This window comes from Phyllopteryx taeniolatus, chromosome 2 (assembly GCF_024500385.1).
Source record: "Phyllopteryx taeniolatus isolate TA_2022b chromosome 2, UOR_Ptae_1.2, whole genome shotgun sequence".
NCBI classification, from domain to species: Eukaryota; Metazoa; Chordata; class Actinopteri; order Syngnathiformes; family Syngnathidae; genus Phyllopteryx; species Phyllopteryx taeniolatus.
In genome coordinates, this window is record NC_084503.1 from 23,540,508 (window position 1) to 23,557,278 (window position 16,771).

Sequence of the window (16,771 nt, forward strand, 5' to 3'; positions counted from 1 at the left end):
AGGTGCAGGTGGAGATGGGCCTGGCTCAAGTTGGAGACCAAAACAAAAAAGCAAAGACATAAGGCAAATTTAATTTGAATCTTAAATTTGTATATCAGGTGACACGTTAGATGACTGGTTAGCACACCTGCCTCACAGTTCTGAAGACTGGGGTTCAAATCCCGGCCCCGCCTGTGTGGAGTTTGCATGTTCTCCCCGTGCCTGCGGGGGTTTTCTCCGGGGACTCCGGTTTCCTCCCACATCCCAAAAACATGCAGTAATTGAAGACTCTAAATTGCCCGACGGTATGAATGTGTGCCCCTCCTTGAGCCGTCACCTTATCGTGGTGGAGGGGTTTGTGTGTCCCAATGATCCTAGGAGCTAAGTTGTCTAGGGCTTTATGCCCCTGGCAGGGTCACCCATGACAAACAGGTCCTACGTGAGGGACCAGACGAAGCACGGCTCAAAGACCCCTTATGATGACGACAAACAATGGACTTCGTTTTCCCTTGCCCGGACGCTGGTGACCGGGGCCCCCCACTGGAACCAGGCCTGGTGGTGGGGCTCGAATGCGAGCACCTGGTGGCCGGGCCTGCACCCATGGGGCCCGACCGGGCACAGCCCGAAAGGGTAACGTGGGTCCCCCTTCCCATGGGCTCACCACCTGTGGGAGGGGCCCTTGGGGTCGGGTGCAGTGTGAGCTGGGCGGTGGCCGAAGGCGGAGACCTTGCTGATCCGATCCCCGGCTACAGAAGCTGGCTCGAGGGACGTGGAATGTCACCTCTCTGGCAGGGAAGGAGCCCGAGCTGGTATGTGAGGTCGAGAGATATAGTCGGACTCGCCTCCACACACAGCTTGGGCTCTGGTACCAGTCCTCTCGAGAGGGGTTGGACTCTCCTCCACTCTTGAGTTGCCCACAGTGAGAGGCGCCGAGCAGGTGTGGGTATACTTATTGCTCCCCGGGTTGGTGCCTGTACGTTGGGGTTTACCCCCGGTGGACGAGAGGGTAGCCTCTCTCTTCCTTCAGGTGGGTTGTTTGTGCCTATGCACCAAACAGCAGTTCAGAGTACCCAGCCTTTTTGGAGTCCTTGGAGGGGGTGCTGGAGAGCGCTCCCGCTGGGGACTCCATCGTTCTGCTGGGGGACTTCAATGCTCACGTGGGCAATGACAGTGAGACCTGGAAGGGCGTGATTGGGAGGAACGGCCCCCCTGATCAGAACCCTAATGGTGTTCTGTTATTGGACTTCTGTGCTCATCACGGATTGTCAATAACGAACACCATGTTCAAGCATAAGGGTGTCCACACGTGCACTTGGCACCAGGACACCCTAGGTCGCAGTTCGATGATCGACTTTATGGTCGTGTCATCGGACTTGCGGCCGCATGTCTTGGACACTCGGGTGAAGAGAGGGACGGAGCTGTCAACTGATCACCGCCTGGTGGTGAGTTGGTTCTGATGGTTGGGGAAGATGCCGGCCCGACGTGGCAGGCTCAAACATATTGTGAGGGTCTGCTGGGAACGTCTGGCAGAATCCCCTGTCAGAAGGAGTTTCAACTCCCACCACCGACAGAACTTTGCTCATGTTCCGGGGGAGGCGGGGGACATCGAGTCCGAGTGGACCATGTTCCGCGCCTCCATTGCTGAGGCGGCCGACCGGAGCTGTGGCCGTACGGTGGTCGGTGCCTGTCGTGGCGGCAATCCCCGAACCCGTTGGTGGACACCAACGTGAGGGATGCCGTCAAGCTGAAGGAGGAGTCCTATCAGGCCTTTTTGGCCTGTGGGACTCCTGAGGCAGCTGATGGGTACCGGCTGGCCAAGCGGAATGCAGCTCTGGTGGTCGCTGAAGCAAAAACTCGGGTATGGGAGGAGTTCGGTGAGGCCATGGAGAAAGACTTCTGGACGGCTTCGAGGAAATTCTGGTCCACCCTCTGGCGTCTCAGGAGAGGAAAGCAGTGCACCACCAACACTGTGTATAGTGGGGATGGGGCGCTGCTGACCTCGACTCAGGACGTTGTGAGTCGGTGGGGAGAATACTTCGAAGACCTCCTCAATTCCACTGACACGCCTTCCCATGAGTCTGGGTTCACTGAGGCGGGCTCTCCTATCTCTGGGTTTGAGGTCACCGAGGTGGTTTAAAAGCTCCTCGGTGGCAGGGCCCCGGGGGTGGATGAGATTCGCCCGGAGTTCCTAAAGGCTCTGGATGTTGTGGGGCTGTCCTGGTTGACACGCCTCTGCAACATCGCGTGGACATCGGGGACAGTGCCTCTGGATTGGCAGACTGGGGTGGTGGTCCCCCTTTTTAAGAAGGGGGACCGGAGGGTGTGTTCCAACTTCAGGGGGATCACACTCCTCAGCCTCCCTGGTAAGGTCTATTCAGGGGTGCTGGAAAGGAGGGTCTGTCGGGAAGTTGAATCTCAGATTCAGGAAGAGCAGTGTGGTTTTCGTCCTGGCCGTGGAACAGTGGACCAGCTCTACACCCTCGGCAGGGTCCTCGAGGGTGCATGGGAATTCGCCCAACCAGTCTACATGTGTTTTGTGGACTTGGAGAAGGCGTTCGACCGTGTCCCTCGGGGAGTCCTGTGGGTGGTGCTTCCGGAGTATGGGGTACCGAACCACCTGACACGGGCTGTTCGGTCCCTGTACGACCAGAGTCAGAGTTTGGTCCGCATATCCGGCAGTAAGTCGGACTCGTTCCCGGTGAGGGTTGGACTCCGCCAAGGCTGCCCTTTGTCACCGATTCTGTTCATAACTTTTACGGACAGAATTTCTAGGCGCAGCCGAGGCGTATAGGGGGTTCGGTTTGGTTGCCTCAGTATTGCATCTCTGCTTTTTGCAGATGATGTGGTTATGTTGGCTTCATCAAGCCGTGACCTCCAACTCTCACTGGAGCGGTTCGCAGCCGAGTGTGAAGCGGCTGGGATTAGAATCAGCACCTCCAAATCTGAGACCATGGTCGGAAAAAGGTGGCATGCCCTCTTCAGGTCGAGGATGAGATTCTGCCCCAAGTGGAGGAGTGGACGACCCAGGACACGCTGGAGAGACTACGTCCTTTGGCTGGCCTGGGAACGCCTCGGGATCCCCCCGGAAGAGCTGGATGATGTGGCTGGGGAAAGGGAAGTCTGGGCTTCCCTGCTAAAGCTTCTGCCCCCGCGACCCGACCCCGGATAAGTGGTAGAAAATGGATGGATGGAATGAATGTAAGTGCAAATGGTTGTTTGTTTCTTTGTCTCCTGCGATTGGCTGGCGACCAGTTCAGGGTGTACCCCGCCTGTCGCCCGAAGATAGCTGGAATAGGCTCCAGCATGCCCGCGACCCTAGTGAGGATGAGCGGAACGAAAGTTGAATGAATGAATTTGTATATCAACATGTACTTGAGCGTTGTAAATAGTTTTTTTTGCATGGAAAACATTTTTTTTTTATTGCCTTATTGTAGTATTAAGAGTCTTCCAGATTGCGTAATTTATGTTAAAATAAAAACAATTCTCTGCGGGGGGCGGGGTCCCCTCACTTTATTTGAACACATAATACATTTTTTAATTTATTGCTATTTTGAAATTCACAGCCCTACTTTTATTTAGTAAATTAGAAAACACACAGTTGTGCTCATGTTTGATTACCCAGGCAGAATTTGATGGGTACAATTATTTTAAGAAAACACAAAGGACCAGGGGAACCACATTGAATTTTATTTTAATGGGATTCAAATTAAACGGTCAAGCATTTCAGAAAGCATTATCATTAAACAAAGCATAAAGAAAAGAATGATGGTTGTTGTTCAGTCATCAGTCATATTAAAAAAAAAAAAAGTCACAAATTCTGCCAGGGTATGTAAACTTATGAGCACAACTGTACGTTTACGCAGTCATACATACCCTTGTCATATTGGAATGAAAGTGTAGGCTACACCTTTTTTATAACCAGTAGGTGGCGGTGGCATATTAGAATGAAAGTGTACACCTTTCGCATAACCTCTAGGTGGTGGTGACATTTTGGAATTAAAGTGTACAGCTTTTTCATAACCAGTAGATGGCGGCATACATTTATAAAATGTGAACTTTTTTTCCATTTGCCCCTATACATATGTATAATGCACACTATTGACTTTCAACAATTTTTTGGGGGAAAAAAATTGCACATTATACATGAGAAATTACGGTACTTGAGCAGTGGAAATGTTTTTATGCGTGAAGAAAATGTGTTTATTTTGCCTTCTTGCATGGCAGCAGTCGCTCATTAGTGCATGAAAATGTGTGTGTGTGTTGGTGTGAGTGGGTGAATGTGAAGGTTTGTAAAGCACTTTGGGCACTGTGATGGTGTAATAAAGCGCTATAGTGCAGTCCATTTACTATTTATTGTACTCTTCAGAGTCTTCCAGATTGCTTAATTTATTTTAAAATCAAAAAAATTCTCTGCGGGGGCCCAAGTGATCCCCCTAGACCTCCCTACAATCTTTTTTTTTGGTCACCCTTTTCATGCCTTTGGTGTTTGCATGTCTGCTTTTTACAATTATGAATTAAATTCTCTCAAAGTAACATTTTTCTTTAATATGTGATTTTTTTATATTTTGCAACTTCATACAAAGTTGTAAGTTTATGAGGAAGAATAATCACTATATGAAGGGAAAAAAGTCAGTGTTAGAGTTTTACATTTTATTCAGTTCCTTAAAGGTTGTCAGTGACAGTTTGACCCTGGAAAAGCTCACCTTTCCTGGTCACAAAATAATCAAGTAATCTGGTAATTATAATAATAATAATAATAATAATATGTCACATCTATAGCCATCTGGGGTCATCTGTTGCACAATCTATTTAGGTATGTCTTCTCGTATTAGAATAAATATATTCTAATTCATTGTGAGGATAAGCGGTAAAGAAAATGGATGGATAGCTGTATGGGATGTACCTGTATATAATAAAACTCCCTCTGGAGCCAGGTTAGCATTGCAAATTAGAATCAGTTCTCAATTGCCTCACCTGGATAAATAAAGGGTTAGGTTTTAAAGGTATAAAAAATATTTGAAACATAGATTAAGATATAAAATAAGACATTAACTTGAAAGCTTGAAATACCAGCATTTCTTTTTTTTTTAAGCTCCATTAGGTGTCAGTAATGAGCAACATCAGCCTCACCAACCAGCCCAGGAATTCTTAGTTCCTGGGCTGGTTGGTGGAAAAGCTCCTACTCTGAGAAGCTTGTGGAAGGATATCTAAAACGTTTGACTCAAGTCAGACTTATGTAAACGACTGACTTTGGGGAAAAAAATAATGAAACATTGCATAAAAAAACAATCTTTCTCTCATTATTCTGGCAATTAGCAATAGAAATAATTTTGGTAATCCTAATTGACCTAAGACGGGAAAAACGAGAGCTTAGTCTTATTTCATATTAGTGAGAAAAAAATGTAGGGAATGTATACATCTGGTTTCAACTGTATAATTTTATGATAATTTTTTAATCTTATGAGAGAAATGTTATGAGGAAAAATACATATTTTACAACCCAAAAAAGCCAAAATATATGGAGCAAATTTGTATTGCGAGACAGTTAGATTTTTGTTGTTGTAGCATTTTGAGTGAAAGAGTACTACGAGGAAAAAAAGTAATAAAAGGAGAAAAATATAAAAAGAGTTTTAATATGAATAAAAGTCATGTTTTTTTTTAAACTAATAACGATACAGGAAAACATTGTGAAAGTTACGATGAAAAAGCATTATTAGCAGAAAGAATACTGCTCATATTTTACCATGGAAAAAAGTTATATTATCAGTAGAATTATTATCCAATTAAAAAAACTAAATGTGTTGGTTAAGTGAAAGACTTAATCAGGGGTGTCAAACTCATTGTAGTTCAGGGTCCACATACAGCCAATTTTTTTTAGTTTTTAGTTTTTGTATTTTATTTATTAAACAGGTTGACAAGTAAAAAGTATGCCAACTAAGAATCTTCAACTTCTTAAAGAAAAATAAAATGGAATATAAGAAAAAAAAGGTATAGGATAGATCATTAACAACAATCATTTTTAAAAGGGATAGCAAGAAGTCTTAAGAGACTTTTCCAGTCCTATCCCCTACAATTTCAGTCATCGCTCAAAGCAAAAAAGGTCCGCAATTTTCAAATTAGCTTCTGCTATTTATGTTTTAAGTTATAAAAATACAGGTGAGAGATATAAAAATACAGATAAAACATGATCATGAGTTTTTCTCGTAACTATTCAATTTTTGGCATTTAACTTTTCTTCAAAGTTTGGCAAGAGTCTGACACATTTGTAGTTCCTTTGAGCAGTTATTCCACAAACAGTTTAGCATTGGTGGCTTGGATACACAGTGGGCCTGGCCTCTGCATCCTATCCTGAGTGAGGATCAGCGGTACAGAAAATGAATGTATTTTTTTTTGTGTGTGAAAAATGTTGTAATAGTCAGAGAAAAATATTTATATGAAAAAAAGTTGTTTTAACTTGTTTTCAGTAAATTAGTCATAGTATTAAAAGACAAAATGTTGTGTCGTGAAATAAAAAAATAAAAAAACAACTTTTGTTGTTCATTTCTGCTTGTCTTCTTTCTCCATGAAGCTCACGAGTGTTGCGAGGAGGTTTCAGTCACCCTGTGTTCCGTCACTCGCTGCAACCCCGAGGCCTCAGAGGAGCCGACGACGGGCTCATCTCACATTGCTCCTTTAGCGCAACACCGCTTCACCTTCGTTCAAGACTTGGCTTTTGACATGGCCCAGTTTTTGGTGAGGAAAAAACTGTCAAATGTTAGTATAGAAATGTTGTTTCAGCATTGTACACTCTACCACCCAGGTGAGCACGGTGGGCCGCACAGACGCTTTGGATGGGGCGCTGCTCATGGACGAGTGTCACATCCCCGTGCTGGAGTGCGAGCGTCTGGATGAGAATTTGGCCTTGGCCCTCCAGCACATCCCGCTCCCATCGGGATGGAACTTGCTGGGGAACCAATACTCTGATAGCGCCGGTAAGACGTGTAATATTTTCTGAAAGAACACACATTTTACCGCCAGAAAATATCTTTTTTCATTGGAAAAAATGTGAACAAAGTAATACAGTCTTCCCTCGCCACTTCGCGCTTCACGTTTCGCGGCTTAAGTGAATATTTCCAAAATATTTCCAAAATATTCATAAAAAAAACAAAATTGGCCATATTGCGGAAAGATGCGTTTTTTCATGTTGATGCGCACGAGAGAAGGTTTCCCTGCATGCCAAACAAAGAGATGAGTTGACTCAGAGGCTTTGTACATGCCTGTACTGTACGGGCACTCATACAAGGCACGTGATTTGGTTCCCCGCGCGACATCGACCAATGAGAGCACGAGTGGATTTATCCCGTGAGCTGATTGGCTGCGCATCATCGCAGCCACACCCGCATCTTCCCTTGTTTTGTCTCGCCAGTCTCGTCCAAGCTGTTGTGTTCGCAATAACTTTTTTTGTTTAAGCGATATTTTTTTTTATTAGTTAAGCAAGCCCTTACAATGCCACCGAAGCGCTGTGCCCCTGCGAAAGCTTCCTCCGGGGCGCCCAAGATAAGAAAAAGATGACCATCAGCGAAAAAGTGAAATTTTTAGATTTTATCAAAGAGGGCAGAAGTTATGCATCTGTGGAACACCATTATGGCGTGAATCAATCTACGGTGCGGTACATAAAAAAGAGGAAGCAAACATCCACAAAACTGCTTCAATAACCTTCAATAAGGAAGTGAAACGTGTGGTAACTCCGTGTAAAAAGAGAATTGTGAAAATGGAAGCTGCATTGGCAAAACCTACTTTGCGGTTTTTCACCTTTGGCAGGGGGTTCTGGTCCCCATTAACTGCGAAAAATGAGGGAACACTGTATTACCAGAAAAAAAACATACATTTTACCAGCAAAAAGAGATAAATTACATTATAAGAAATGTCTATTTGTTTTTACAAGAAATAAGTCATAATTTTATCAGGAAAAAGTAGTAATATTACCAAATAATGCACACTTTACTAGGAGGGAAAAAAAATTGGGGAGAAAAATAATCGAAATGTTACCAGAAAGAATTTTTTTTACTACCAGAAAAATATTTTTTTTTTCCCCGAGAAGAAAAAGTCTTGCCATAATTTCTCATATATATCGCACAATTTGTTGTATGAATAAAGTCAATAAAGTCGTGATTGTATTATACAGTGCTGTGATAAAGAATTGGAGCCCTTCTCGAATTCTTATATTTTTGCATAGCTTCCTCACTTTGTTAAAAGTCACCAAATAAATGACAAATATAAATATAACCCAAATGAACTTAAAATGCCATTTTTAAATGATTTCATTTATTAAAGAAAAAAAAACTATTGAAAGTTACCTGGCCCTGTGTGAAAAAGTAATTACCCCCATTGTTAAATCATGAGTTAACTGTGGCTAATCAAAATTTTGGGTTAATTTTCACCGATCACACCCAAGCCTGATTACCACCAGACCTGTTCAATCAAGAAATCACTTAACTCATTCCCTGCCATTGGGTGGGGGAGGGTCTTGTGCAGTTTATGTGTGGTCGTCAAGCCTCTGGATAACTGCAATGAGGAATGGCACCCTGTAGAGGGCCTTGAGGTGAACGTCGCTCCCTCAGATTGAAGAAGAGGAAAAAGAAGGAGGGGGCGGGGACGAGGAGACAATGAGAAGATGCAAGCATAATGGCGGAAAAGAAAGAAGACAAAATGAAAAAAAATCTAAAAAAAAAAAAAAAAAAGCTTTCGGTACGAGAAATTTATTGCGCCAAGGCAAGAAAAATATTCCTCCGACCGACGGGAATGACGCCTTAGATCATGCGGGGGAATAAAGGATGACACGCTGAGCCGATCCCTTTGTTGCAAAGCTATCGCCCAAAATGCCATGCCATATGGAGAGATGCTCTCGACCGCTTGCCAGCTGATCGTCTGCCGACCAGGATTTGAGTAAATGGGATCCTGAATCGTGATGAGTGAACTCCCTCTGGATCGCCTGGAAGCAGCTGAGCTTCATTCGGAGCTTCCTCCAGGTTGATAATGGAGACGAAGGTAACTCGTTTGCAGCTCGCATTAGCTACATTTAGCGAGCAAACACGCTCCTTCAATCCTTGTTACATAAAAACATAATCTAGTCCCACTAGTTCACATTACAATGTAACATCCGTTGCCAGTACTGATTTGAATTTTCCATTTCCAGCTTGTCCAGCTCGCAGTAATTCAACACCCATGAGTCGGACGTCCTTTAGGATTGCAACAGAGAGTTTTTATTTTTTTATTTTTTTTTTTACCTTTGCAAAACACGTCATCAATAAAAAGTATTCCCTCGTAATCGTATGTATTTTTTAAAACTTACAGAAGACGTTCGACTCCCATTCCAGTATGCAGTGTAAGCAAAAAAAAAAAAGGAAATTGCAAACTTTTTTTTTCTCCACGTCCCATTACAGCAAATTCAACAATGTATTTTTATATTAACAGTTATATTTCTACACTGCACATTTTGTGCTTCGAGCAGAAGTAGAGACTGGTTTCAAGGACAATGACAACTACACTAGATCCCGTTCACCACCACCATAAAATAAAATCCAGATGTGGATAAAACGTTGCTACATTTTATGTGCAAAGTAATAAAAACCTGGACAATTGAGCAAACGGTAGAGGAGTAGAATTTGGAGGAAGAACGTGTGGGAGCCCCATTTGTTCATGCAATTTTGTCAAATGTAAATTCTGTACATACTTGTAAATACATTACTTTTCTGTCAAAAGTACTTTGTCAGTGTTGTTTTGTGTTCAGATGTTTGAGATTGCCATTAAAGAAAAAAATATTGGCGTCAAAGTCATTGTTCTGCTTGATCTGTCCTGTCCTACAGAAACAGATTTGGCTGAAAGAAGACAATATTAGATTGCTGATTACTAAAGAACGGTATAAGCTAGAGATAAACATTTTTTTCTGATGAAAGAAGAGAGTCTGATCTTTCTTTTGGTGAGTTTGGTGTTTACATAGTCATAGTACACAATATACGATGGGCTGCCTTCCTCCTTCAGGACCTGGACAACTTGCTGTGATTGATGGAACCATGTTCTACTCTTGAAGAGAAAATCCTGAAAGCGATTGCTCTTCCATCAGTCTTTGACCTCAAGCTGAAGCGCACCTGGGTTTCTGCAGCAGGATAATGATTCAAAACACACTAGCAAGTCAACTTCTGAATGGCTTCAGAAAACTAAATGAAGGTTTTGGAGTGGCCTCGTCAAAGTGCAGAATTGAATCTGATTGAAATGCAATGCAGCACGGTGGACGACTGGTTAGAGCATCTGCCTCACATTTCTGAGGACCGGGGTTCAATCCCCGGCCCCGCCTGTGTGAAGTTTGCATGTTCTCCCCGTGCCTGCGTGGGTTTTCTCCGGGCACTCCGGTTTCCTCCCACATCCCAAAAACATGCATGGTAGGTTAATTGACAACTCTAAATTGCCCGTAGGTGTGAATGTGAGTGCGACTGGTTGTTTGTTTGTATGTGCCCTGCGATTGGCTGACAACCAGTTCAGGGTGTACCCCTCCTCCTGCCCGATGGTAGCTGGGATTGGCTCCAGCACTCCCGCGACCCTTGTGAGGAGAAGCGGCTCAGACAATGGATGGATGAAATGCAATGGCATGACCTTACAAAGGCCGTTAATGCTAGAAACCTCTCTATTTTTGCTGGATTCAAATAATACTGCAAGGAGCAGTGGGCCAAAATATCTCCACAGTGATGTGAAAGACTCATTGCCAGTGATAGTAAATGCTTCATTTTAGTTGTTGCTTCTGAGGGTGGCCCACACAGTTATTAGGTTTACGGGGCCATTACCTTTTCACACAGGGCCAGGTCCCTTTGAATATTATAATTGTTTCCTTAATAAATTATATCACCATTTAAAAACAGCATTTTAAGTTCACTTGGGTTAAATTTGTCTGACATTCACATTTGTTTGATGATCTTAAACATTAAATTGGGGAAACTATGCATAGCATAACATTTTATGAACATCTACCAGATCTACCTAAAATGTGTACTTTCATTCCAATATGATATGTCATCTCTTAATATTATAAATTAATAGATAATACGGAAAATTTTCACTGCCCACTGAGGGTGAGTTAAAAATGTTTATCTGACGCCATAACTCTACTCTAAGAGTGCGCGTCGTCTTCACATTCCAACAACGTTTTGAGTTTCCGAATCGTCCCAAGTGTTGGAACGCAGTACAGGAGTGCATCTCCGAATGAAAACCCAAGAATCATGACGGCGTCGCGGGTGGACGCCATGTTGCTGTTATCGTATCAGTTGCTTTTAGAGTCTTCATCAGATTTCAATCTTATACCTCCACTTCACAGAGGTAATCTCCCAAGATAAAAAATGTTGAATAAAAGAAGGGCAAATTACTCTGATGCTTTTAAGAACAAAGTGATCACTTTTGTCAAGTCAGAAGCCTTGACCAGCTTGAGCCAGCTCGGCTCAGGCAAACTAATATGAGATTATGGAGGAAATCCAAGAAGCAGCTCCTACCTGGTAAGACTATTTTTCAGTTCAGTTTATTTTTGAAAGGGGACAATGCAATTTCATAAAACACATGAAGTACACATGGTTAAAAAAGCCAGAATTAGCCAGAAGGCTAGTTTTCATCTGTAGTCCCCTGGCCATGATGTAAAAAAGCAGTAAAATACATCTACAAGACAATATAATACAGGATACATAATCAAACTATACTATTAAGAGAGAATAAAACCATAATTTTTTTGATCATAACAAAAAGACAACATAACATACTTGTCTTTTAGTGTTGGCAGCTATAGGTGTTAACTAGCCACATTTTCAGTTTTTTTGTGAAGGCCTTGTATGTTGTAAGCAGTTTAACCTCCTTAGGTACTGAGTTTTATGAACAGTACTGAAACGAACTGGTTATGTGTGTTTATTGTTGTGTTTTGCTTTTAGCGGTTGTCGAAGGGTGTTGTGTTGTCTCGCTGAGATGCTGCACTTAGTGCTTTTACAGCTGCTGAAATAAGTATTTAACACTTCACCATTTTTGTCACTAAATATTTTTCCAAAGGTGCTATTGACATGAAAATGTTGCCAGATGTTGGGAACAACCCAAGTAATCCATACATACGAAGAAAGTAGAACAAATAAGATCCGAAATTAAGTTATGTGTAATAATGCGAAATGACACAGGGAAAAAGTATTGAGCAGGCCAAATGGTATTTATTTAATACTTTGTACAAAAGCATTTGTTTGATATGACAGGTTCATTGCGCCTCCTGTAAGGAGAAACTAGTCTCATGCATTGCTCTGGTGTGATTTTGGCCCATTCGTCCACACAAGCAATCTTCAAATCTTGTAGGTTCTGTGGGCTTCTTTTATAGACTTTGAGTTTCAGTTGTTTCCATAGATTTTTGATTAGATTCAAGTCAGGTGATTGGCTGGGCCATTCTAGCAGCTTTTATTTTTATTTGAAACCAATTGAGAGTTTCCTTGGTAGTATGTTTTGGCTCATTATCCTGCTGAAACCCTCGTTTCATTTTCATCATCCTCGTAGATGGCAGCAGATTTTTGTCAAGAATGTCTCTGTAGATTTGCCCATTCATCTTTTCTTTAATAATGTGAAGTTTACCAGCACCATTTGCTGAAAAACAGCCCCACACTATCAGGTTCCCACCTCCGAACTTCACTTTTGTTGTGAAGTTTTTAGGGTGATGTGCAGTGCCATTTCTCCTCCAAATGTGGTGTGCATAATGACATCCAAAAGAGTTACATTTTGCTCTCATCAGACCAGACTATATTCTCCCAGTATTTTACCGGCTTGTCCAAATGTTGTTCAGCAAACTTTAAACAAGCTTTGACATCCTTCTTTTTTCTTTTTTTTTTTTTTTTTCCTCTCAACAATGGGGTCTTGTGTGATGAGCGTGCATACAGGCCATGACGGCGATAGGCATTACTCACTGTTTTCCTTGCGATAACAGTACCTGCTAATTCCAGGTCTTTTTGAAGCTCTCCACAGGTGGTCCTTGGGTCTTGGACAGCTCTTCTGATTATTATTTGCACTCCTGGCTTTCCACCATATTATGTATTGCGGCCCCAACCATGCTCACTGGAACATTCAGAAACCTTAAATATGCGCCTGTAACCAATGTCATCGTTATGTTTTGCAACAATTACTTTGCGATGGTCTTTAGACAGCTCTTCACTCTTAGTCATCATTAGATGTGTCTTGACGCATACCTTGGCAAAGAGACCCTTTCGCAGGCCATCAATTAGGACTGAACCAGCTGATATTCATTTGCACTGATAAGGGGCTGGATTGCTGTTTAACACAATCACTGCCATTCACTGCTTCAGAAGTCAAATATCCATGTTAACGTGGAAGGCTGGCAGTGAATGAGTTAATTATTGATAGAATTTAGGTGGTGTCTAGGGTTAACATGCCTTTTTGCACCTCCCCTCTCGTGTTCAAAACTTTTTCCCTTTGTCATTTCACATTTTTACGCACAACTTACTTTCTGATCTTATTTGTTCTACCTTTTGTATGTATGGATTACTTGGCTTGTTCCCAACATCTGGTGAAAATCTCATGTCAATAGCACCTTTGGAAATATATTTAGTGAGAAAAATGGTGACGTGTTAAATAATTATTTCAGCCGCTGTATATGTAGTATTTTTTGAACTCCTCATTCCTGGCGCCTATCTCAGCTGGCTTCGGACGATCTGGTCAGTCTGGTCCCCAGTCGATTGCAGAACAGATATAGACAAACAACCATTCACACTCATGTTCACACCTACAGACAATTTAGAGTCTTCAGTTAACCTACCATGCGTTTTTTTGCCATGTGGGAGGAAACTGGAGTACCCGGAGAAAACCAACGCAGGCACAAAGAGAACATGCAAACTCCACACAGGGGAGCATTTGAACCCGGGTCCTCAGAACTGTGAGGCAAATGAGCTAAACAGTGTTCCACAGTTCCACCCATATATGCAGAAGTAGATATACAAGTATCTGAGTACATTGTAAATTGTAACTTTGCTTTAAGTTGCACAAACATCTCATGTTTTAAAATGCGGATAGTGAGACTCATGATCCGGTGCGGTGAGGGTGTGTTCCATTTCCACTGAGAGTCGGAATTTATAAAGCTTGCGACACGTAAGGCCAGAGTTGTGTGCTCCCAGCCTTTCATACGAACAACAAACAGTGTTTTACGTAAGAAGCAGATAGCATGAATTTCATGTTGGGCTTGTAAAATTCGTCTCCCTTGCCGCGTTGTAGATTTAACTTCAGGAAGAGTGGGTGATTAAAAGTGGAGGGGACAGATACAGTATCATTAGGAATCTGAGTGGTAAACAGTGCTATATACTGTACCTCCTCACTTGACGACGGAGGGGACCGCTCGTGAGCACGACTTTCTCTAGTTTACTACCGCTGGTGCGCACGCCCGTTGGCCATTCATCATAATGAGACTGTACTCTATCTTCAGAAAGAAAAGCTTGCAGGTGGAGGAGATTGACTCAACCAGTGAAAAAGATGGCGACTTTCAAACACTGTGTCTTCTAAAATGAAACTGTGTTAAAGGAGCATCAAAACATGCAGTCGCAAAAGTGCGACCACATGCAGGGGAAAATGAAAAAGCTTTCACATTTTATAAATGTATGGCGCCATCTAGAGGTTATCAAAAAACGTACACTTTCATTCCAATGTCACCGCCACCTAGAGGTTTTGAGAAAGGTGTACACTTTCATTCTAATATGCCGCCACCTAGAGGTTACAAAAAAGGTGTAGCCTACACTTTCATTCCAATATGACAGGGGTACATATGACTGCATATGCTGTATGTACAGTTGTGCTCATAAGTTTACATACCCTGGCAGAATTTGTGAAATATTGTTTTTTTTTTTAAATATGACTGAACAACAACTATCATTAATTTCTTTATGGTTATGTTTTATTTCATGATAATGATTTTCTGAAATGCTTGAGTTTGATTTGAATCCCTTTAAAATTAAATAAAATGTGTTTCGCCTAGCCCTTCATGGTTTCTTTAAAATATTGTACCCATCTTACAAATTCTGCCTGGGTAATCAAACATATGAGCACAACTGTGTGTTTTCTCATTTACTAAATAAAAATAAGGCTGTGAATTTCAAAATAAGAGCAAGTAAATAAGTATTAATAATAAGTATTACATGTTCAAATAAAGTGCTTAACTTTAGAATAATTATTTGAAAAAATACTTTGTTTTGATTATATGGGTAGAAGCAAAATCATGCATTGTAAAAATGCATTATACATAGGTAGAATGGTTTACCAGAATTTTGAGGTCAACTTTGGGGGTGCGCATTATACACGAGAAATTACGGTAATTGTTTTCTTTTTTAGAAGTGTGCAACACTAAGAGTTTGCCTTCTTTTTAGCAAATTATTTTGCTGTTTAAAACAAGTGAATGTCGAGTTTGACATGCAGCCAAAAGCATATCGCTAGTCCTGATATCTGCTAGCCAGAGGCTGAGCTGCCCTCTAGTTGTTTACGAGGCAGTGGCTTGAGCATGATGATACTTCCTGTCCTTTACCTAATATATTCCATGTGGGTTCGCCTCAGTACTGTGCTGAATGTTTCACCCTGAAAAATCTTAACTTAAATTTAACTTAAATTGCGCAGTAATGACTGCCTGTATTTAATTTTTGTTTTGGTCATACCGCCCTTTCTCCTCTAGACCTACACCCGCGGGAGACCCTGCTGCATTTTTCGGCCCGCCGGGGCCTTTTCCGTGTCACGGGTTTCTTGCTGCAGCAGCCAGGGGCGAGGGACGCAGCACAACTGCCAAACAAGCAGGGCCACACGCCCGCCGCCGTTGCAGCGCTTCGGGGTCACACCAGCCTCCAGCAGCTCCTCGCACAGTGAGTCCTGCTCAGTTGATGGGCTTGTCACGACATACCGTAGGGGTGATTCAATGAGTAAATAATAAAAATAATAATACATTTAATATATAATGCATTTTTAATTCTCTAAAATCTCAAAGTGCTACAAGCACCGTAGAAATGTACAGTACAAAAATAAATTTAAAAAGGGGGGCGCTCAAGGTAAGTTAAAAGCCTCTTTAAAGAGGAAAGAGTTGAGGTGATTTTTGAAGGTATCCACGGAATGATGGATCATGAGGTGGCTAGGCAGGCAGTTCCACAGACGTGGTGCAGAAGGCCTAGTCACCCATGGTCCAGAGCTTGATTCTGCTGGTTTTGCCGTGCAGAGTGTGTTATCCTGGTTGGGTTTTGCTGGGTGAGGAGTTATTTGAGGTATGGTGGGTTGTTTTCATAGATGCAGTGATGTGTGATAGGAGCGACCTTATAGGGTTTTCTGGCAGTGATAGGAAGCCAGTGGAATGTGCGGAGTACTGGGGTAATGTGTTCATGTTTTCCGACTCTGAGTCGTATCCCGGAACTTGTAATATAGAATAATCATTCCTGGGGAGTGATGGGACTGTTTCTCTTTGTTGGGGCCAGAAACCTACTGATGCTTGCAGAATAAGGAAGGCAACAAAATGCTTCAAAACTGTGCTCCATCAAGCATAATTTTTTTTTCATTCATAATAATTTCAATAACTAACGCATGACAAAAAATATAAAAATATATAGATGAAATACAAAAAATGAAAACGTGCAATAGTCAATATTTAAAATAAATCAATGATTGAATAAATGGATAATGAAAAGGATGTGCGAAAAGAACAAAATGGTTATTACAAAATGAAAGGAATAAATAAATAATAAATTATAAAATTATAAAAGAAATAAAATTACCTAAT

The 16,771-nt window shown here is 42.1% G+C and overlaps 1 protein-coding gene across 14 annotated transcripts in view; it reads left to right on the top strand.

Annotated features, from left to right (window-relative positions):
* LOC133474115 (A-kinase anchor protein 13) overlaps positions 1–16,771 on the top strand; it is a 226,047-nt gene that overhangs the window by 51,721 nt on the left and 157,555 nt on the right. For all 14 annotated transcript variants that reach the window (XR_009787354.1, XR_009787353.1, XM_061765461.1 and 11 more), the window contains exons 4-6: positions 6,548–6,711; positions 6,779–6,950; positions 15,686–15,869. Coding sequence is in view for 12 of the 14 variants with exons in the window: in XM_061765461.1 (XP_061621445.1) it covers positions 6,548–6,711; positions 6,779–6,950; positions 15,686–15,869 (520 nt within the window). In the remaining 2 variants the exon portion in view is untranslated. The remainder of the gene's footprint in view (positions 1–6,547; positions 6,712–6,778; positions 6,951–15,685; positions 15,870–16,771) is intronic.